The following is a 23,706-nucleotide window of genomic DNA, read 5'->3' on the forward strand; positions in this document are numbered from 1 at the left end:
GGAGGCCTGAGCTAGCCCTGCTGCCCCTCTGCCGGAAGTCATTCCTGCCCATGGGATCAGGTCAGACGCCAGGTCCCCAAGATGCTGGCTTTCATTTTAGAATACAAAGAAGATTTTCCCCAGTGGCTCATCTCCACTCAATCTTGTTGCCAAGTGGGTTGTCTGAAATGTGCTTATTAATTATTGATAACCTCGTTGATTTTTAATACGTGCTTGCCTCTAGCAGTGGAAGTTTGTAAAAGCACGTAATTACTTTAAACACACACCAAGGAGAGACTTCATTACATTGACCCACTGAGAGAGAAGGCAGGGTACAAAAAATATTTTAATATATTACAGCATCTTACAATATATCAAACCAATACTCAGGAGTATCACGTATGAGCATAAAAAGTTACATATAGATATATTTCCCTAAAAACTAAGACCTCATATACACACTCAAGACAAAGACTTAAGATCTTACAGCATAGTGAGTCATTTAATCACAGTGGACTAAACAGACCTTTCAATAAGAGGGCAGCCTATGCGATGAGTTATTGCCTGACAGAGCCTTATGGTGACTTTGTTCTCTTATTTTAGTATCTTGGTTCTCTCTATCGACCCACCCACTAGACTTCAGACTCCAGAAAGTAAAGAACAGGAGCCTCCATTTCAGATGATTCAGCCAGATGGTTTCACTCATCTTCAAACTTAGAAAAAAACAGGCAACTTTCGTATCATTTATCATTAAATAACAGACAGAAGTCATACTTTTTAAACCAATATGCTATTACTAATATCTGATCTTTCTCGGTTTCTTAAGACAAAATTCCATTCGTATTATTACAATGTAAACTTAAGCAATAATTAAAAGCATCACAAAATGTTTGCCCTTAACACATAAATTGAAACACCTCAGTTAAATTGTCCCTTGTTTTCGTAATGAAAAGGAACATGTTTCACAAAACTGACACTCATATTTAAAACCAAAAGAAAAAGACAAAATACTGTATTTGAATTTTACTCTAATGCTAAAAGGCCCTGTTTCCTCCCCTTAAGAAAAATGAACATTTGAATATTTTAAACATCAAAGCTTTGCAAATCCTGACAGTGCTTCAGTAAGGGGGTGGTGGTGCAAAAATGACTGTGTTTATGTACTTACAATAGTGTATTTCTTAAGTGCAGTTTGCTGTTTTCTTTTATATTTCCCTTCAGGAACAGAGAAATACAGTTTCCCTTAGCTCAAGAGAAATTCATTCCAACTCAGATGATTTGGGAAGATTTTGGGCTTCAGATTCAGATTTTCTCTCAAAAAATAATGATCAAGCACTTACTGTACACAGATAACGCCTGCAGTGCTTCCACATATGGCATCTTTCTCTGCTGAACTTACTCTTGTCGAAAAATGTAAAGATCAGCAAAATGCACTCATGTCAAGTAAAAAATCTGTTTCTGTTTATATTGATTATATTAACATCATCATAGCTTAGATACTATCAAAATCCACAAGGAAAAAACTTCCAATTCATTTTTCTCTTACAAAAATAAAATAAAAGGGAAAATATATGACAACCTATGCTATTTTAGATGGGACACAAACAGATTTCATTTGAATTACAGTGACTTAAAATTTGAGGTATAAATATATTTTCTGAGGAAAAAAAAAGCATAAAAACCAAACCTTTCAAAATCAGCAAGCCTTGAAAATAGAAGATGAAGCAGATTTCCTGCATTGTGCCTTAATGGAATCAGGCAACATTTAAATGCCACCTAGTGAGCGACATGGGAATGGCAATTAGATTAAAATTAACTTTTTTTTTTTTTGCTTGGGTAAAACATTTCCCATGATTTTGCTCTCTTGAAACAATGATAGGAAATTATTGTTCTCCAGGCAACGAGATCCTGTCTAGGTCATGTAAACAAGCTGCATGTGATATTTCCTGAAGGAGAGAATTCTGTTCGCTGACCCAGTTTAAGTGACATCTTCCCTCAAGCTCTTTCTTACTGCTAGAAAAGGAAGGCCCCAGATCTTCTCATCCTGACCTAGATTATACCTTATTTCAAGTGATTCAAAGTGAATTGAGAAATATTATATTGTGTCACGGCTTTATTCACATGAAATCCAGGTACATTCTAGACTCTTCACCACATTCTTTCCTGCACACTCACCCAGTGCTTTTTCAGAACAGATGGTGCCAATCCAGCAAGCTGTCACTTTTCAGAGAATTGGGGCCAACCATCTACTCAACAAGGCTACATGTTTCTGCCTGACGGACTCGTGTGGCTTAAATAATAGGTTCACACAGCAACCCAAGCATTGACCCCGTGTCAACTTCATCATGAAATGTAAAGTGTATCTTGGTTTTGCTAAGAATCTTGGAAGAGAACAGAGAGCAAGAGAGAGCGCTAACATTCATGGAATAGTCAGCGTGGGCCAGGGGCCGTGCAGAGCAGCAGTAGATGAACGATCCCTTCTAGGTGCTTACTGAAGACTGGTAAGATTATCATTTCTTATTCTTCAAAACATCTGTTGACTATTTTTAAACTTCTGGATCAAAAGTCCAAGATTGCAATGGTAAAAAAGACAGAAAAAGAAAGAGCAGAAATAATCAGGGAAGATATTTTGTAATTTTTCCACATCTGAACATTGGCATCTCGATATTTAGCAGAAAAGAACCGACTCCGTCAAACAAAAGGACTGGAAAAATAAATGAAAATACAGGAGTATTGAAATGAAAATACAGGAGTCACAGTAAACACTGCTCAAAACTTCAAATCCAAAATAAGCTAATTAACTAAAGTTAATGGTTTTGCATTGTCAATGGATGTCAGTTATCCCAGTTATTTATGTGTTCAGTGACCACAGATAATCAGATGTCATGTGCAATAGAATATCAGATTCGGGGCCAGTAAGAAACGCCAACAGGAGGCACTGCTGACAGTTGCGGCCACACTTAGAGTCTGAGTAAGAGGTCCCCACTGGTGGGCTGAAGGCTGCTTCCACTTCCAGCATTACCAGTCTAGCTGCAGGTCTGCCTTGCTCCATACATATTTTCCTCCTCGCTTTAGAAACATCTTTTCATCAAATCCACTGAATTTTACAGCTTCTTCTACTCCAACATCCAGGATGGACTTGGAAGGCTCCTTTCGCCCGTTTCTACAGTTCAGAAAGCGCATCTAGAATATTCATGACAGAAATTGGGATATTTCCATATGATTTATCCTGTAAAACTCAATTTTGAGGATTCATCCAAGACAAGTTTTGATATTCCAATCATTTCAACAAATATTTATTGAGAACTGTGGCCAGATTCTATACAGAGGATGCTGAACTCCTTGGACAATCTCGCTCTACTCAACTAACTCACGTTAACTGACATAAACACATTAAATTGATTAAGTGTGTGATAAACAGAATTATATATGTCCACAGGAGGGGCATGCCCCTCCATTGGGCAGGGGGTTAACCAGGAAAGGCTTTCAAAAAATGTTGATGTCTAAATTGGGTTTTGAAATTGTAAGTTGGAGAGAACAGCATTACAAAAGCACAGAAGCATGAACTAGCATGGTGTGTTTGGGAAATTATAGGTAGGTGACATTGCTGGAATAAAAACTGCGTGCATGAATATATACGTGTACATATTAACAAAACCTTCTTTAGAGAGAAGGATAGAGAGTGATAAGAAAGGAGCTACAGAGGCAGGTGGGCACCAGATCAAGAAGAGTCTTCTATGCCCTGCTAAGGGTCTTGGTTTTTATCCTTTATTAAACCCCTTACAGGTAGGAACGAGGTCTTCACACTTCTCGGGACCTACCATGGCACTGAGCATCTTGTAGAAGCCCTACTATTACTTATTGAATCCAAATGTTCTTAAACTGCCAACAGCAAATTTTAGTTCCACTATGTTTGTTCCAACTGTGTGGAGACCAGTTTGTTGAGCAATATTGATCAAAACCTCCAGCCAATCATGATACTCCAAAAATAAATCCCGTTTGACTTTTCCTGTCTATCTGACCCCACAAACTGAACATTCATGGGATTACTTTTCCCCTTGTGCTCCATAAGGAAAGCTCACATTGACAAAAAACGAAACGGCTGTGAAGCACCATTGATTAAGTTGAGAATAATAAAATACCAAAGTCACAATAAGCATTTCTCAAAACACCAAATCCCAACGAAATATTGAAGCCATTGTTCTTGTTGGAGTTCATTTCTTAAAAACAGGTCTTTGAATGAAATTATTTGTCCTTTGCTAGAAATATTGGCAAAGGTTTATGAATCTAGACAAAGAAAGAAAGAAAGAGAAAAGAAACAAGAGGAAGGGAAAGTGATTTGTTTCCACTTTTGAGAAGGGTGGATTTCCTTATCCTATGGAGGGCAGTGGGAGCATCAGCGACTTTTGGAGAGGAACTGTAACCTCTTCTCACTAAAGCCAAGACGTATCAGTCAGAGGACAAGCTGGCAGCATCTGAGAAATTAAAGGTAATGCGACATGTGACCTTCCTCCAATGTACCCTGGGTGCCCGGTAGCCAGAGAACTCCCAGCCCAAGATGGCGTAACAGAGGGATCTGCTTTGTGTGATGTCAGCTTCAATGTGACGTCCACGGATCCATAGCCACATGGGAGACACCATGACCTGGGGGTTTGTGCACTTACGGGGACCGGGTTCCAGCCAATGCCTGCCCAGGTGCTTAGCTCAGAACTTGACACAGTGAAGTAAGGGCTCTAATATTAATGCCCAGCAGTGAGAGTAAAAATGTGAAATGCTGGTTAAGAAGAACAAATATGGACTAAATGGCTATGCTCATTATAACTCCACTCTAGCATTCCTGCTTAATTAATTTTTAAGTGATAATTTTATAATTCATTCGAAATACTCACATATTCATCCAGAATAAGGTAGGAATCCTTCATCTGCAAAGGAGAAATTAAATACAAATTTAGTTTCAAGTGTATTTTTCTGTGTGGATGCCCCACTGTCTGTCTGAAAATGTCGGTGTGTCTGTGCTTTATTACCTCCGGATTCCATGTTTCTCATATTGCTTGAGTGTCTTTGGGCACGTCCTTTACAAAGTGAGCCATCTGCTGGTGCCCCATCTCCACCCAACACACATCTCCAGGGGCATCTGATTGTGTCCATTCAGATTCCAGCAGATTCACGCAGGCTGGATTCCCTGCCCCATGCTGAAGGGGTCGGACGTCACCTGAAAGCTCCTTTGACTGAAATCCCCAGGCTAATTTTCCCATTTCCTCGAGCTGTGGGAGAGCCCTGTTCTTCATTACTTAATATTCCCAGTGGCTGTGTCTGTCATACCGAATTCTCCCTTTTCCAATGTGTAAAGCAGAGCCCCTTAAATGCTATTACCTGGCAACTTACCTGAGCATTTAATATTCCTTACATTACTTGTAACTAGTTGTGCCTTCTATCCGTCTATAGAAGGTGTACCTGTACTCCTGCAGTCGCTATACCTTCTACACATACCCCTATAGGTAAGGGTCAGCAAACTTTTTTCTAAGGGCCCAATAGGAAATATTTTCAGCCTTGTAGGCCATACAGTCTCTGTTGCAACTATCAGCTCCACAGACGTAGCTTGAAAGCCACCATAGAAAATACTTAAAGAGTGGATGTGACCGTGTTCTAATGGAGCTTTATTTATGGACCTTGAAAATTGAATTTCATATCATTTTCACTGGTCACAAATGTTATTCTTTGTTTTTAAGATTTTATTTTTTATTTTCCCTTTTTCTCCCCAAAGCGCCCCCGGTACATAGTTGTATATTCTTAGTTGTAGGTCCTTCTAGCTGTGGCATGTGGGAGGCCACCTCGGGATGGCCCAATGAGCCGTGCCATGTCTGCACCCAGGATCCCAACCGGCGAAACCCCGGGCCGCGAAGCAGAGCAGGCAAACTTAACCACTGGACCACAGGGCCGGCCCCTCGAATGTTCCTCTTGTTTTGGCTTTTCTCCCAACCATTCTTAGCTTGCATTCCAGACTTGTCCCCTGGGCCATAGTCTCCTGAATCCCGAGCACGGTCAGGTCAAGACCTTGCTATTGACCATCTGGAGATGGGCCAGCAGCAGAGGCTTCAGCTGGGAGCTTCTTAAAGGGCCCACCTCTGACCTGCTTGTTGATTCACAAACTCGGGAGCTTCCAGGGTGAAATGTGAAACTGGCCTTTGTATGCGAAGGGCAAGGAGAGACCAAAGAAAGAGGCAGACCTCTCCAGACGGGTTGGTGGCAGATGTAATAAGCAAGGGAACTTATGTATGAAGCTTATCTCGGGCAGCTGCTAGATGAGAAGACCTCTGCACCCCCTGCCAGAATCTTAAAAGTTTCTGTAGAGGCCTTAGCTGCATTCAGTCCTGTCTACCATCCAGATGGTCTCAACAACACCCTGCTCTCTTAAGGCTGCCTCCTTGGAATAGCTCCCCTGTGGGAACGGTGGGCAGAACATACATACCCAGGCCAGGGGACGGGGTGAGGAACCTCTGATTTCCTGGGCCCAGCTCAAGGGTCATGTCCTCTCAATGACTTCCTCCCAGACTGCTGAGTCAGAATCTGCATTGTAACAGGAGCCTCTGGGGTTTGTGTTTGAAACACACTTTGGAGTTTGAAACACAGTAGCTAGTAAGCGTCTCTGGCTTTGGCGTCATCCACACTCTAGCTTGCCCCAGACTAGGCTCTGCCTCTGATGTAGGTGAGGTCAGTTAACCCTACAACTCAGCCTTACTGTTTCCACAACCAGGGTATGAAGCCTGGCCCACAGAACGTCTGTGAAAGCGCTCCCAGTCCCTAGTGCAAAGGAAGTGCTCAAAAAGTAGTCACACTTATTGTGACCCCCACATTAGCTACATAATTAAGACAAGATTAAAAAAATCATATCAAATAGTGCAGGGATATGAGAGTTTTCTCCTCTGCTCTTTCTCTGTTCTTTTCAAACGTTGCCCTGTCCCCCATGCACAGATTTTCATATTCATGCTCCAGTCAACATTACTCAGAAGTCAAAGGCATAAGGAACAAATCTTTGTTCTTGGAGTTCCTAATATGATAGGCTGATAAGGTGGGATTATGCTGCATGTGTATTCTTTGGTGGGAAGTGGGAGAATATTTTGAGTTTTAAATACTTTTAAAAATAAGAAAACTACTTATTTTAGAAAATTTTAAAGTGCAACTCCAGCATGAGCGTGGGATATGTATATACACATTTTTCTTTTGCACCTTAGGATTAAAAGCCAAATGAATTTTGCATACTGTTCTTCATTCGTACCCAATATTATATCATGAGTACTTATCCTTGTCACCTAATGTTCTTTGAAATATGGTTTTAGGTCACTATCACACTTCATACTGTGAACATTAGAGTTTACCTGCTCTCTTTATGCTGAGTATTAGACTCTCTTTGATTTTTTACTGTTGCCCTTAACACTGCAGTAATGGACCTTTGAACAAAGAGGTTTTTTCTTTAGCTTCTGAGAACACACTAATTATTCACTCTGCCTCTGGTAACACCTGGAAGTTCCATAGTGTAGACACACTTTGCCTAATGTTGTCTAATCTACATAACAGATAAATTTGTGCTAATAGGATGTACTATCCAATTGTAATCACATTAGAAAACTAAAGAATTAGTGAAACATTTCTTCTGCATTCTATCCAACATTTAAAATTATCCATAAAGATAACTGAAGTAAATACTGTGATAGTGTTGATATCAACGTAGTAGCATTGGCCCTCCCCTGTTTAGGCACCCTGTCCTACATGTATGACGTCTAGAGAGATTACCGCTAACCTCACACGGCCCTCCTTGGTACCATTTTAGCCACTGCAGGATGGGGAACCTGAAGCTCATTCAAAGGCCCACAGCTGGAAGGCCCAGGGCCGAGGGTGGGCCCCAGCCCTGTGCCTGCACTCCTTCCACCCCTCCACGGGGACCCTCCTGAGTAAGACTGTGTGGAGCCCTGGGGGGAGAGATTTCCCTCTTTGGAGTCATCTAAATGTGTGATGGTGAACAGAACAATTTCTGCTTTATACAACCTTCTGGTTAGACTCAGGCACCAAACAGGACACCTCTTTGTGGCGGTGTAAGAATCCTTCAAATTCTTCATCACTGATAAGGAATCGTTCTGCTTCTCTCAGAGCATCTTCTCCAGCGTTCTCACCCTCAATTCTGAGGCACTGGAAGACCTGAAAGACAAGTGTGGTGTTTGCTTCGTAAAGAATTTTCCATAATTTTTTCATCTCAAATGCTGTTTCCCCTGACCCAAGCTTCATCTCTCTTAAGCAAAGAAGACCCATCAAACTAAGGAAAATTCTAAAAAGACATTGCACTGGGGAAGCCAGAGCTCACCCTAAAATTTAGTAAGCACAAACATTCCTAAAATATAAACTTAGAAATACTGGTCTAGATTATGTTTGCTCTAGTCTTAGAAGCCAATTTTTTCAGACTACAAAATAACAGATGTTTATTGATGGAAATACGGACTACACAAAAACATCAAGAAAATAAACAAATCATTTGCAATCCCCAAACCAAGAAATAAGTATTTTCAAAATGTTGTTATTTCCACTGATTTTCATACTTCCTTGTTATGGCCTCTAGAATATGGTTGTTTTTCAGTTAATATATAAGGACAGTCTTCCCAAGCCATTAATAGTCTTTCTGAACATTCTTTTAAGTAAATAAATAAATGTGTGTGTGTAAGGTGTCCTTCCACCATAAGGAATGTCATCATCTGAAAAGGAAAAACTCAGTCCCAGGGAATTGTTCAAGGTGACAGTGGCTGATCGGAGACAGACCCAGCACAGACCCAGGTCTATGAGATTTTCACGTAAAGGGGGGAGATTCTACATAGGATTTAATTCACATTTTAGTCAGTTTAGAAGTCATTTTAAAATGCCCTAAATACTGCTTTCTTGCTCACTCCTTTGACACCTGCCTCTGCTGATCGTGTTCACATGGTACTTTCAACATTTGCTTTCATGGTTGTCTTCCTCAGTAGGCTGTGAGCATCTTGGGAGAGGATGCCACTCAACTTGCACCCATAGCACTCATCTCCAGTGCTGGCACAGGGTGAGGAGAGATAGAGGTGGCAGGGAGGATGGCCTTTCTCACAAGTTGGAATCCCAAGCTGACTGAGTATCAGATGATGAAGATACACATGGGTGTTTTCCCTGGTGGCTTCCGTTCCAGAATCTGCCAGCTAGAATGGAAGGGTCTCTTGGGAGGAAATCATGTCACGGGAGCTTGAGGGAGAGCAGTGGGAGGGCGGTGGGACTGGATGGGGAGGGTCAGGCGAAGCCCTCTCTGTTGCCAGTGGAGCAAGCCCACGGGTGACAGCAAACCCCCTGCTGACAAATACCATGTGGCTCAGCACTGAGGTACTGCTGACGGCACCTGCAAGTCCAGGGGCAACCAGGAGGAGGCAGCTTGGGAAACCAGGTTCTGAACCACGTGAGTAATCACACAAGAACCTGATCCAGGACAATTGATTTACATCAATTTGCAGCCTGCAGACATCAAGAATGTGATGAGGAAACTGTTTTCCAAACAGGCAACAGCTAATCCTCTCCCTCCAAAAAAGTCAGGGTTTTGAAAGGCAATTCTGTAGTGAATCAGGCAAGGGGAAGCCAGAGCAGAAGTCAAAAGATTGGAGGAAAAAAACTATGCATTAGAAACGTGACAAGGAGACACGAGGAAACCAAAGGTATGAGAAGAAAACATAAATATAAAAGTTGAAAAGAGAATAATGAAGAAGATACTAACAGCAAAAGAAGTGGAGCAGAGAAGCGGGAGTAGGGAAATGAGAGTGGTGCCTGGGGGGTTGGTTCTAGAAGGAAAATCTAAGAACTTGGAGCTTGGGCCCCTGGCCTTGGTCTGTCCCTCCCTATTGGATCATAGCTTCCGTTCCTCATATAATTTCTCCTTCTTTAGCTTTCTTCCAGTTCCTCCTAGGCCTGGGAGGGTGGCTGATATTCCAGCTCACTTATATATGTAATCAAAGTTCAAGTTCAATATACTAATTTAAAAATTTAAGAAGTAACATTGCAGGTTCTTCTAACCCATTTCCACATATTACAGGATAACCTCAGGAAAATAATAATTTATTTCCTCATCTCCCTAACTCTATTCTGAATGCTAACACAGGATTTAAAACACAGGGCCCTGTTTAAAGAATGTGGGTGTGGGATGAGGCCCAAGAAGCCGCTTTTCAAACAGTCCCCCGAGTTGATTCTGAAGAACAGCCAGGGCACAAAACCTTAATTTATAATTATCGAAAGTGTCTTCACATGGTGGGTGCTATACGTATACCCCGGAATGGCCTCGTGCATTCAAACTTTGGACCTGTTGGGAGCCGATAGTGGAGCCAGTCCTAAAGCACGGGTCTTGGGAAAGGAATTTTGCCAAAACTTTGGGATGACTTTGCCCCCAATATCTTCTAATAATTCAATGAAAAATTTATTACCATCAGCATTTACAAAGAACATATATCCACTTACAAATAAGCCAGACTTTTAAGGGGCCATCCAGTCTTATATTAATAAATACACATAAGTTAGGCTTTCTATGGACATATTCTTCAGAACATCTCCAAACACTTGGTAAATCTTTTGACCTTTATCTTCTCCATATTCCGGAAGGGAATTGGTTTTCATCAGGAGAAAGTGAGCCAAAGAGAACGTAAGTAGTTTAACGTCTAATGGAGCTGAAAGAAGGACCAAGGACCGGATCCCCCGGCTGGCTCAGCAGGCCGAGTTCTCTGTATCCTGATCGTTCTCAGTTTCACTGAGACAAGTCTCTCCTGAACGTTTCCTTAGTTATAATCAGCAAACGCAACACCATGAACTTACCTTCCAGCGCACAGGGTTCAGCGCTTTAATCTGTTCCCTCATATCCTCTTCCACGTTGAATCGATTGATGACAGAATTTATCTTAAAGGCTACTCTATAATCCCTACACCACGTCCTCAGTTTTTGAAGATTTTGCACATGGTTCTTCTTTCCTTGACCACGGCCAATGAGGACGTTGACTTGCTCGTCAAAGCTGTCACAGGAGATGGCGAGAATGTCCAAGTATTCAGCTGAGGGAAAATGATCATCTTTAAACTTTTCCATTCAAAGACCAAGCCCTACAGGTCGTTTACATCTCTTTATGAAAAAACATATCTTGCTTGTATCTCTTTCAATTTTTCAAAAGATACTTTTCCTCACACCCACAAAACTCACTGAAATGTGAATTATACTGGGTACTTGTGTAAAATAATCTTGAAAATATATATATACACATAATGAGATGATAGACATGCTTACGTTCGACTGTTCTAAAACTCTGCACGTGTTTGTGGACATTTATCAATATATTTAAATGAGGTTTTTCATTAATTCCTGCATCCAAATCATGTAACTTCTGAAGCAGGGAGATCTTTTGGCACCTCCAGCCATATGTAGGAGCATTTACAGATTTACTTCTCTTTTTCTCATCACATAAATAAACTTGTTCTGTAGAACCCTAATATTTTTTGGCAAGTTCTTTGGCTTCTCCTTGACTTCTTTTGTGTATTTGATTCATCATCTAACTATTTATAGAGACCCTACGGTATTTCAGCCACAGCTGAATCAGATGCTGAGAAAGCCATGAGGGAATGGAGTTCAGTGGTGGAGACAGAGTGTAAACCGCCCCTCCCTGAAATGGAACATATTAAGAGCCATGAAAGTGGGTTGAAATTGGAGCACAGAAAACATCAGTGAGCATCATCTTCATTTTGGCCTCTCTTCCATCGGTTTCTGTAACATTACTTTCTCCTCTGCCTTACTTTCCACTGTTTGATTTCCTCTGCTGCTCCACACTATCCACCTGCCTGTTAAGCACAGGCATTCTCTGTTGCCCAGTCATTCACAGGCCAACCCCTCGCAGTTGATTCAGTATCAGTTTTCCTAGTTATAGTAATTATGCAGCATTGACTGCAAAGTCAATTCTAAAAACTGCTCTTCAGTTATAGAAACTAGGGCTTCCAAACACTCTTTAAGCAACCGTTATTTAACTTCACAATTGGAGAGTAATTTTAACTTCAATGTGGGGGCTAATTTGATGTTAGCCACACGTACTGCCTCCACTTCCCAGGAGAAAGACAGAGAGAAATTGGAGAAAGACAGAAGTGACTGATGGTCCTGAACTCTGAACTATGACTTAAGGTGAGTTACAATCTGTTACCTAATCATACATCCTGGGTGTCTCATCTTCCTAACCAGACTCTAGGCTCTCCAAGGGCAAGCACTTGTCTTTTTACTTCTTTTACAGGCTCAAAGCATCTAGTACAAACTGAAGTCAGAATAGAGAAATTGGTCATTATTTAAAACAACCAAAATATTACAAAAATTGATCTCAAATAAATTCCTAATGGTATAGCATATGGGGAAAAGGCAACTTACTTAACAGGTGGTCTCCAACAAAACCAAATAGGAAGTTCAAAACCCCCAAAATAGAGACCCATCAGTTATATTAATGCCCTACTTAGTTGATTTCCAAGCTGCCTGAGAAGCTCTACATCAGTTGCTGTTTCTGCCACCTCCTCAGCTTTTGCTGTGTTATGTTACTATGTGTTACTATGATATCCCCTCTCCTCTTCTCAGATTTGCTTATCAAAGCCCTGTGAAGAAACAGTTCACAGAGAAGATCTGTTTGCTCAGTCCCTGCATGTCCCCAGGAAAGCCTGGAACCATGATAGAATCCAGGCCAACTCCTGCCTATATGACTGCCAGAATGTTCTATATGCCACTTCTTGATGATGTGTGCATGCCTGGGGCAATGGGGCGTGTAAACTCAACTTGTCAAGAGTCGTCAGGATTCTTCAGCAAGGTTCATGATGTACCTGGTTTCATTGTTGTTGGCCCTGAGTTTCAGTTACCATGGCTGGTTGCATGGCAATATTTGCCTAGTGGACCAGCCCTGCATAAAAGCCTCAGACTCTAAAACTCAGATGAGCATTCCTGGGCCAAGACATTCCAAACATGTCCCTGTCACTCACTGCTAGAGACAAAGCACACCTGTGTGTCCCTGGCTGGGGAAGGACTCAGAAGCTTGTCTGACCTCTCTGGACTCTGGCAATCCACATCTTGTTTCTGCTCTGTATCTTTTTGCTCTAATAAACCTCAGCCGTGAGAATAACTGGCTATTAAGTGAGTGCTCCTAGAAAACTGCCAAACTTAGAGTGGTAGTGGGAGCTCTGAAGTAGGTCGGCTCATCCCCTGAGGCACACAGAGCCATCCCTGGTTCTTCCAACCAGAGGTAGAAAATTGGAGGCTAATGGACTACATAGGTATACCTAAATACAACATCTGAAAATATTTCAAATTGGATTTAAGATAGAATGTAGATTTCTGATGTGTCTTTGACAATGTGAGGATATGGCAACCCTATGCTAAACTCCCATACAGTACTGAAATCAATGGAAGCTCATACTTGGCTGTCCACTTGTCCGCTATAATAGGGCATGATGCTTCCAATTCTTCACAGTCTTCACACTTTCTCATCATCTCTCTCCCATTGAAGCTGGTTTTTCTTACACACTTCAAAGTCACTAATGACACCGCCTCCCTGATACAAGCATTTGAGCCTTTGACCCTGAAGGACAGAGACCCTCCTGGCTTCTACTCTCCACAGCACACTGACAAGCAGATGGAGCGATTTTGGAGGGAGAGCGTTGCCAAGTACACATCCTGCAAACCTGACCAATTATTCTCTGCTCACACCTGCTCTGTAAACCTTTCTTTTTTTTCTGTAAATGTGGTTCCCAAAGCTTACTTCACAACTCTGACCCTGGTCTCATGAAGTGACTCCCTTTATGGATGTTTCAGTTTTAATCCATTGCCTTTGTCTTCCCTGGTTCACCTCTACCTGAAACTTGTGAATCTTCTCTTCCTGCTCAACCTTCATCATATGGGCTATACTACCTACACGCGCAACCTCCCCTCCCCACCATGTCCATTTCCTTACCATCTCAGAAGGGGCATTTGGTCAGAGATTTCCTGTGGACATCCCCCACAGATCATAAATGCAACTACCCTTTGAATGATTTCAAGGCTCAAACAGCTCATACAAAGCAAGAATAGAAAACTGTACTCTAAGAGTTAGGTTCCAACTGTCTCCTACAACGGTAGCAGTAATAATAGCTAACATTTTTCAAGTGCTTCCTAAGTTCCTTAGAGCAGATGTTATATCTCTGTAAAACTTAGCTGTAAGGGACCTCAGCAATCTTACAATCAGTGGTTTCTACTCCTGGCTGCATACTGGAATCCCTTGGAGTCCCCCCAAATTGGCCTGCCCCCACATCAGGAGGTTCTGACATAACCTCTCTGGGGTCCAGTACCAACAAAGATATTTATTTAAAGTTCCTCAGCAGGGGCCAGCCCCACGGCGGAGCGGTTAAGTTTGTGTGCTCTGCTTCTGCAGCCCAGGGTTCGCTGGTTCGGATCCTGGGCGTGGACCTGGCACCACTCAACAAGCCATGCTGTAGTGGCGTCCCACATGGCACAACTAGAAGGACCTACAACTAGAATATACAACTATGTACTGGGGGCTTTGGGGAGAAGAAGAAAAAAAAAGGAAGATTGACAACCAATGTTAACTCAGGGCCAACCTTTAAAACAAATTTAAAAAAAGTTCCTCAGCAGCCAAGTGTACAACCAAAGGTGAGAATGACTGTTTCAGTCCAATTACTTAATTAATACATGAGCCTAATAAAATACATAGTTATTTATGTATAAATATAATACACATTTTTGTTATGTATAAATTATGCATAATTATGTATAAATTATGTATAAATATAATACATATATTTATGTATAAATATAATACATAGTTATTTATGTAAATATTTTTAAAATTAAACATTAATAGCAAACAAGCAATAAAGCCTGGGCTTGCAAAACTGTCGCCCATGTTAACTTTCCCTGCCAGTAGTTAAGCTAAAGCCATAGGCCTTAATACTTGCTAAACTGAAATGTGCAGAAGAGTTATGCTCACTAATATGCTGTGTTCTCTGTCTTGCCACACTTGTTCACTCAGAGCCCCACCAAACTCTAACTGCCGTAACTCCAGGCACAGCTTGAGCGGAGATTAGAATGAGCAAGTCGGATGTTTCCTCCTATCTGGTCCCCAGCAGGCCTGGCCTAAGGGCCAGGATGGAAGGAAGGAGAGTACCCAACACTAACAGTGGCAACAACTACAGTGCCATCCCAGCAAGCGCACCGTAGCTCCGGAACCACCTCTCCCGGATCAGGCTGCCGTTGCTCACGATGCTCACGCTCGGCAGGTGCAGCTCCTCTTTGCAGAACTTCACCAGCTGGCCCAGGTATTCGCCCCGGTCCTGAAGAAACGGCTCTCCGCCCGAAAAGTTTATCTTCTCCATGCCTGGGAGAGAGGAAAAATGATTTTTTCCTTCTATTTTTCTACTTCACAAACATCCATTACTATTTTAATGACAAAAGTACTATTTCCTTATGGAACAGAATGAAATAACTCCTCACTGTTCTCTCTCCTTGACTCCTGGTCCCTGCTCAGCCTCACTTTGTGGAAATAAGCATGTATACAATCCAAGGCCTCACCAGGAAAAAGGTCACCTGAAGTTGTGTTTTCCCCCCGATTTTCAAATAGATGCACTTCAAAGCAGGAATTAGTGGCACAGATGACAGAATTGCTTAGAAGCTACAGGGTGCAAGGAGGTATCCCACAGATTTGCAAACAGGAAGCCACTTTCCCCATGGAGAATGGTTGCCCTTGGGCTCTCATCCCTGGGACATCATTCCTCGTGGTTCTGGGATGACCCTCTCCACCCCACCTCCATGGAATGGATGCCTCTTGTCTTGGAATCTGCATCCTCCTCTCTCTGGGTTTACTCCCTTATTTTTGAAAATTCTTTCAGGAGTTTCCTGAAAAAGCATAAAATATGAATTAAAGTGAGGACTTGTATGTTTCCAAACACACTTGTGATCAAGTGTGGCCAGGTACAATATTCTGATTGAAATCACTTCTCACACAGAAGCTTCAGGGCATTACTTATTGTCTTCTAGGTTTTAATGTGATTGTTCAGAAGTCTGGCATCACTCATTTAGGATCTTTTGTAAGTACACGGCTTTTGCCCTTCCAGAAGCTTCCTTTCCAATGTTCTGAAATTTCAGGATGCTGTGCCTTAGTGGAATCTGTCTCTGTTCCTTGCTCTGGACGCTTGGAAGGCCCTCCATCTAAAAACGCAGCTCTTTCTGTTGTGGGAAGCTTTCCTACATTACTTGCTTGATGATTCCCACCTCTTCTCAAATTTCCTTTTCTCTTGGGAAATTCTATTACTGGCATGTTGGAGCTTCTGTGTTGAACCACTATTTTCCTTCCACCTGTCTCTCCTGTTCCTATTGTCCTATTTATCTAAGACTATCTTTTAGCCTTTCTAGTAAAATTTTAATTTTAGAAATCCAATTTTTAGTTCTCCAAACTCTCCCATCTTCTAACTTTTCCTTTTTTCAGCATTGTGTTATTTCATATATGTAATTCCTTCTGTCATCTCTCTCTGATTGCCAATTATAGGTTTTTTGGGGTTCTCTTCTTCTTTTGTTTTCCCTGTTTACTTGTTTCGTCTGCCTTTTATTGTGGCGTTTTATTTGTCCATTCACATTTGAATGAAGCACAAAAGAGCTGGATGGAATTTCTGGGATGAAGGAGGGGTCTGCTCACGCGGACGGTTCCACCCCAGAGTGCTAGAGAGGTGAGCTAGCTTATTCACTAGATAATGCTCCAGATGCCAGTGTCCTTGGTCTTTCCTCTGGGCCATTCTGTTTCCGCAAGAAGACTCTTTTCTCTCCTCCTATGCCTCATGTGCCAGGTGCCTGCCCCCCGGGAATGTCCGCAGGCTGACTTGCACTTAGCCCTCTGGATTCAGTGTGGTGCTCTTCTCCCCCTCCTCCCTGCTCAGTTGCCCCTGAGGGTCAGCCCGTGGGGTCCAGATCCTTCAGAAAAGGACGCTTCTCTCATCTGCAGGAACTAGGAGGGGCCTCATCTGACCATGGCGGGGAGAGCAGCTGGCCTGCCTCCAGCCTGTTGCCTACTTCCTGCCTCACCCTCACTTCTGACTCACTGCCTTACTTCTGCGTGACACAGGTGCCAACTTCTGAAGTTTCCTGCGTTCTCCGGGGCTGTATGGTGAGCATTCTGAGGCCCTTCCTCCTGCAGACACACGCTGAAGCTGCCCAGGTGCATCACTCAGTTACAACAGCTGTGTGTTGATTTCTCTGTGGGTTTATTCCCCTTCTTTCAATTATTTTTCTATAACTTTAGGGGAGTAGAGGAAAGATTGGAGGAAATGGAAATAAATATGCCATGATTAACTAGAAGGCCCAGAATATCTTGAAATTTCAGATTTTTATATGGTGATATTGTCACAGTGGAGTTCATTTTAAATTCAATTCAGTTCTCTTCAGTTCACTGAGTCTTTAGTAGGTGCTCTCTGCTCGTGGCCCACATCATAGTTGTTCATTTCCAGAATGCAGCCTTAACTAGCAAGCAGCTCGTTCCTCTAAGTTAAGTTTTAAATGCCCACATCACAGAATTCTGATGGTGCTTAAAGCACAGACATAAGCCAGCATCTCAAATTAGAGACGGAAGCCTTGGAGAGACAGAAGATGGAGAGGAGCGGGAGGAGGGCACGGCAAATCACAGAAATATTAACAGATGTGAGAATCAGAGACCCAAGGAGCAAGCACCAGGCCCAGTAAGACCAGCACAGACTTGGTCATAGGAAGGAAACAGAAACACCAATGAGAATAGCAGAGGGGTCCAGGGAACTTCCTAAGGCACAAGCAGCACCACACCCCACAAAGTTCGCTGAGAACGTTGTTAATCTACCCACTCAGAACACTTTGTACCTACTAAATCCCTAATACCGTGCTTGGAAGTTTAATTTGTGCCATCACACTGTATGTAGTATAGTTTTTAAAATGCCGTCCTGACCCAGTGGCGAGGCCATGGCTACAAGCTGGTCAGTTCTTCTGGAGCAGCCATTTCAGTCAACACTCCAAGCACGTTCTCCACTGGGCTCTCACACCAGGCACTGTACACCGCCCTTCAGGGCCAGCCCCATGCCCAGAGCCTGCTGAAATGACTCCAACTAGCCCACGCTAAGCCAGCTGGCCCTACGCTCTCTGTTCCCTCCCGCAGAAATCACAATCAAGGCTCTTGTCCACAGTCCCCCATCCCTTTGCCTGGCGGCTGACCCCAGGACATTCCCTGGTCCCTGGGGGCGAACTGTGTCCTTCACAAGAAGCTGTGTGGAACAAAACTGTGAAACTCTTCCCAGTTTCTCTCCTTCTGGATCTGCATCTGGACTCCCTGTACCCCACCCAAGGTAACACGTTTAAAACACTCACTTAATCCTTAAAATAATCTATCGAGGAAGGAATTAGTATCTTGCTTTGTAGTTGCAGGAATTGAGCTCCAGAAAGGAGCTTGACTTACTCAAGATCATAAGTCTAGAGAAAAGTGGAGCCAGGATGTGTGCCCAGGCTCCGTAGCCTTCCATCTTCCTCAGTAGGGTCACCCTTCATCCCAGCTCGCCCAGAACAGTCCAGTTTATGGTTGACTAAATCACATGTTCATTCTTTTCAGCATCCCCTTTGGCTCTCGGATGTGTCTACGATTGGACCGTAATAAATTATATCACCTCACTGTTTATAAGCCAACATGCTAGGAAGCTGCTTGTGTGATGATCATTATAATCCAATAAAAAGATTATTCCTGAAAAGTGTGGTTAAATAGGGACAGATAAACTGGAGAAAGCAAGACAGTGGATTGGCCAGTGGCATAGCCCTTGATGAGTCGAGGAGCAGGTTTAGAGGGGATGACAGAATGAGAAAGCTGAAGGAACAGGATGTAGAGACGTAGCAAAGATCTCAGACAGGGAACAACTAATTCACAATGGTGTTAGCATACAAGAGCGATCCTATTACAGCGAGATCGATAGCTGATGCTCACAATGGTTAAATTCTATTCATTCTTCTCTGTTTAAAAGCCAGAGAAGTAAATAATATATTTTAGAAGCATTTTCAGCCAGAGCAGTAAATTTTAATTTTAAATATAATACACATTGAAATAAAAGATTTTAATTTAAGTTTTAATATAAGTTTAAATTTTTAATCATTACCCAAATAGATTTTCCTCTATTAGCCAGAAATCTCACTTATAGGACACATAACCCATACTATACCCTAATAATTTTAATTAACTTTGGTTTGACTTACTCTAAACTGAGGTCATTATATAAAGTATTAATTATAACTGTAATAGTTTATAATCCATAAAAAATACATAAGCATTCATCTATTTGTGCTTTGTAACAACTTTATTTATTTTATTTTTGGTGAGGAAGATTGACCCTGAGCTAACATCTGTGCCAATTTTCTATTTTCTATGTGGACGTGGCCACAGCCTGGCTTGATGAGTCGTGCTCTAGGTCTGTGCCCAGGATCTGACCCGTGAATCCCGGGTCGCGAAGCAGAGCCTTCGAACTTAACCACTACACTGCTGGGTCGGCCCCTGTAACAACTTTTTGAGGTTGGTATATGAGTTATCGTTATTATCTACATCTAAAAATCATTCAACTGATTCAGAAAAGTTAAATGTCTTGACAAATCTTGTAAGTGGTGGTGCAGGAGCTCACCCCTGGCCGCGTGGATCAGGACCGTAAGTTCTTTCCACAACACCGGAACTCTTCTCATCCGTTCATTCATGCATTAATTCACCCAGCCAAAACCATTTATGAAGTCCCTATTACATTCTAGATGTTTTGCTAGACACAAAAATCCACAGAACCATAAGATTCAACCTTGGAACTCAAACTCCTTGGGGACCCAGACAGGAAAAACGAAACAATGAAACAACACACAGGAGCACAGTTTAAAAAGTGCTCTAATATGCGTTTGTAACCAGTGCCATAGGATCACAAATGATGGGGACGGGGGTATGATTTCTGCGTGAAGAGGACCGGGAATAATCCTGAGGAGCTTTGAGAGTTCCCCAACAGGGATTGGGGTGACCCGCATTCCAGGGAGAGAGAATGGTACCAGCACAGGCATGAAGCTGCAGGTGTTGGGGGAGAATGGGATTAACAGGATGTGCCCACATCACAGGGCACCTAAGACGTTGGGGTGGAGGACACTGACGGCAACACTGAGCTTGCCCAGGGCCTTGCAGGCTTGTGCTGACGGATTTGGGCTTGGATGCCACGCACGAGAGTTAAGTGGGGAGTTAAAGCATCAGAACTCTATTTTAGTAAGATAATGCGCCTTCAGTCAGGACAGCTGAGACAATGAGAGGAAACAGAGAAGTCCTGGTGAGAAATGGTGAGACTCTGAGCTAGACCCCACTGGGAACAGCGGCAAGGTGGGTCTGCCCTGGGTTCAGCTGTGGATGACCGAGCAAACATAACAGGGAGCAAAGTAAGTCAGATCCAATAAAGTGCAAACTGTATGACTTCATTGTAAAAGTACAAAATCAGGCAAAACTCATCTCTGTGTTAGAAGATGAGCTTGTGGTTACGCTTGGGAGGAAGGGCAGTAACCAGAAGGGAGCATGCTCTTCTGGGCACTGTGATGTTTTCCTTCTAGATCTGCATGCTATTTACCTGAGTGTGGTTACTTGGTGAGATACATCGAGCTGTACCCTCAGGATGTGTGCAACTTTGTGCATGTTATTACACTTCCGTATAAACGTTAAACAAGCTGAGAAAAGCGTTGGTGATGTTGCTGAAGTTGCTAGCTCAGGAGATGCTCTAGGAAAGAGAGGAAGACAAGGAGTGAAGGCAGAATAGATGTGGAGTGGAAGATGCTGCCTTCTAATTGGACAAGCTGAGCTCTCTCTGCGATGCCTGCAGTTACCAATGCGGGGAAGTTTAGCAGGCAAGTCTTGAGAACAAAGTCATTGCTGTATTTGAGTTGTACATAGTTTCTTACTAGTTTCGTATTAAGAGCACATAAATGAACCAAAATAAAAGACTCAAATCTTGCAGTTCTTAAGTCAAAGTTTTTGTATTGGTTTTCCACCTTTCTCATGAACTGTTTCTGGAAAACCCCAGTCAGTCAGTGCTTTGGACAGACTTAGAAAGCAGCACGACCTTCCCAGCCTGCCTCTTTCCAAACGCTGGGTGGACGGGGAGCTTGGCCATCCCCACGGACCTCTGCCCACTTAGAAGCGGCAGGGGAACGGCTTTGCTCCACTTCCCCACCATGCCAGCGGACTCTGGGTTTAGGCAGGCTTAGGTACCCCTACCCAAATTCCCCTTAAGCTTGTCTCACAGGATGGCATCCTCACTGTGTGATGGGAAAGGATTCAAGTTCTAGAGAAGCTCTGCAGCCCCCAGCTGGAGTGCCCCCAGCCCCTCTTCTCTGAGCCCAGCACCTGGTGGCTGAGCCCCCCGATCTCTTTCTAGGACCCGGGACTCACCGGCCTCCTTAAGCAGCAGCAGCCCTCGCTTGGCATCCTCGAGGGGCAGCACGAAGGAAGTCTTGGCCGTGTGGAAGCAGAAGCCACACTTGTAATTGCACTGGCGGGTGAAGTGGTAGTTGACGCTGAGGGGGGTGGGGGGCTGGTTCATGCCCTCTTCCTCTTCCCTTCTGGTCTCGGCTGCTGCTTTCCTGCTCTGGTGCCGGCTGCTCTCAGTCCCGGCCAGCCGGAATGCTGCCCTGAGCCCGAGGAGCAGGGACACCAGGCTGCTCCATACACAGCTCAGCTGCAGCCGGAAAGCACTCAGCAGCTTTCCAGCAAAAGCGATGGGCTTGAACACCCACATGGTGCCGGGCGCCCTGAGGCTGCCCGCCGCTCGGAAACGCGCTTTATATGTTCCTGAGCAACCCTGTCACGGAGGAGGAGGGACACACCTTCATTTATTTTGTGAGAAAGATTGACCCTGAGCTAACATCTGTTGCCAATCTTCCTCTTTTTGTTTGAGGAAGACTTTTTGCTGACCCAACATCTGTGCCAATCTTCCTCTATTTTATGTGGGATGCTGGCCCCAGTGCGGCTTGATGAGGGGTGTTAGGTCCATGCCCGGGATCTGATGCTGTGAACCCTGGGCCACAGAAGTGGACTGCGCAAACTTAACCACTACGCAATTGGGCTGGCTCCAGGAAATATTTGTTTGACTAGATCATGTGTGTATGAAGAAATGAAAATGAAATCAGTTTCCATTTCCAAACAAATATCACGCATGGCCCAGAGGGTAATCATGAAGTCCTTTGAAGACAAGTATTTTAAGGTTTGAAGCTTAGTTCAGCCAATAGTGTATAATTTTGGGTAAATTTCTTTACCTGCCTTATCTTGTTAACACTTCTGGGAAATATGGGTATTAATGTCTAATGCATGCAGGGTGTTTTAAGGATCAAATGACATGAGGTATATTAAGCTTGGCATAATAAATTAGAAATACTTCGCCTGCATGGAGCACTGTGTGCCAGGCACTATGTGCACTTTGCACACACTGACTTATTTCTCAGCTGGGCAGATGTGTCACACAGGAAGTAAGGGTTTGAACTGAGATTAAACACTTGCAATACCACTCATCAGTTGATCATTATTATCCCATTATTTTATTATTACTTTCTCAGTCTTCCTAAGTTCTATCCTGGCTTTTTCTTTTATTCACTCATTCATTCAGGCATTCTTTCTTTCCTTCTTTTCTTTCTTCTTTCCTTCAACAAGTGTTTATTGAGAGCCTCCTTTGTATCAGGAAAAATATTAATAAATATGAATCAAATAAAGAAGTCAAAGTTCCTTTTGGCAAAGAGCTCAGAGAAGTAACAGTCACTTTGCTAGTCTTTGAACACATGCTTATTCCTTCATAACTAGCCCTTCTCCACCCGTCCAAGAGGAAGGCTCAGCAGTGGCAGAACTTCTCCAAAGTCCCGGCTTGCAAAGGACGGGAGGGATTTCTTCTTCCAACTGCTCAAGAAGCGGGTGGGCTGGAATCCAGGCCAATGCAGCCCCCTTCTTGCTCTCTATACCTTGGGAGTTGGCCATCTCTCCCCTCCCAAAGGCATCCAAGCATTGGTGACAGCCCAATGTCACCATCATTTTTAGCCAGCGACTTTTGTCTTTAAACACCTATCCCTAACATACATCCCCAATGTACTCTGTGCTCCCTGATGTGGACCACCCCTGCAGGAATGGCAAACAGCGGCTGCAATGTATTAGTGGGTTGTGGAATCGGTTTAGTTACTTGAAACCATCATATTATTTTTTTGGCAAATCTTTTACTGAAGCATACTATACATAAAGAGCACAATTCATCGATGTACAGCATACTGAATTTCTGACACAATGAACACATGTATGCAGCAACCATCTTGATCGAGAAGTAGAACTTTACCAAGACCTTGAAGTCTTCAACACTTTCCCCCAGGCCCTAAACCCTACCTCTGCCCCAAAGATCACACTGTCCTGTTTCCTGAAACTATATTCTAGGTTTGCCTGCTGTTGAAGCTCATATAGAGGGAGTCAGACAACACAGTTTCTTTTCTAGCTTCTTTCTCTCAATGTTTTATTTGTGGATGGATCCATTTTGTTGTGTTTAGCAGTGGTTTCTTCATTTTCATAGCTAGCTGGGATGCCATTGTTTGAATATACCACAATTCATTTAACCATTCTATCATGATGAGCATTTGGAATATTCGGCTATTATGCTATGA

At 43.0% G+C, this 23,706-nt stretch overlaps 1 protein-coding gene across 5 annotated transcripts; it reads right to left on the reverse strand.

Moving 5' to 3' along the window:
- Window positions 1-306: 306 nt before the first annotated feature.
- RSAD2 (radical S-adenosyl methionine domain containing 2) lies at window positions 307-22,135 on the reverse strand. 5 transcript variants are annotated; one of them, XM_001502602.5, is made up of 6 exons: window positions 21,467-22,135; window positions 15,233-15,394; window positions 10,834-11,063; window positions 8,020-8,169; window positions 4,866-4,898; window positions 307-3,159 (listed from the first exon to the last, which is right to left on the reverse strand). In XM_001502602.5, exons 1-6 carry the CDS (start codon window positions 21,810-21,812, stop codon window positions 2,995-2,997), a joined length of 1,086 nt encoding a protein of 361 aa, XP_001502652.1. In that variant the 5' UTR covers window positions 21,813-22,135; the 3' UTR covers window positions 307-2,994. The 5 variants fall into 5 exon arrangements, with proteins under 5 accessions (XP_001502652.1, XP_070092846.1, XP_070092845.1 ...); XM_070236745.1 differs by having other exon boundaries at window positions 307-3,139; window positions 21,467-22,093; XM_070236744.1 differs by having other exon boundaries at window positions 8,053-8,169; window positions 21,467-21,967.
- Window positions 22,136-23,706: the final 1,571 nt, after the last annotated feature.

Source organism: Equus caballus, chromosome 15 (genome assembly GCF_041296265.1).
Source record: "Equus caballus isolate H_3958 breed thoroughbred chromosome 15, TB-T2T, whole genome shotgun sequence".
NCBI classification, from domain to species: Eukaryota; Metazoa; Chordata; class Mammalia; order Perissodactyla; family Equidae; genus Equus; species Equus caballus.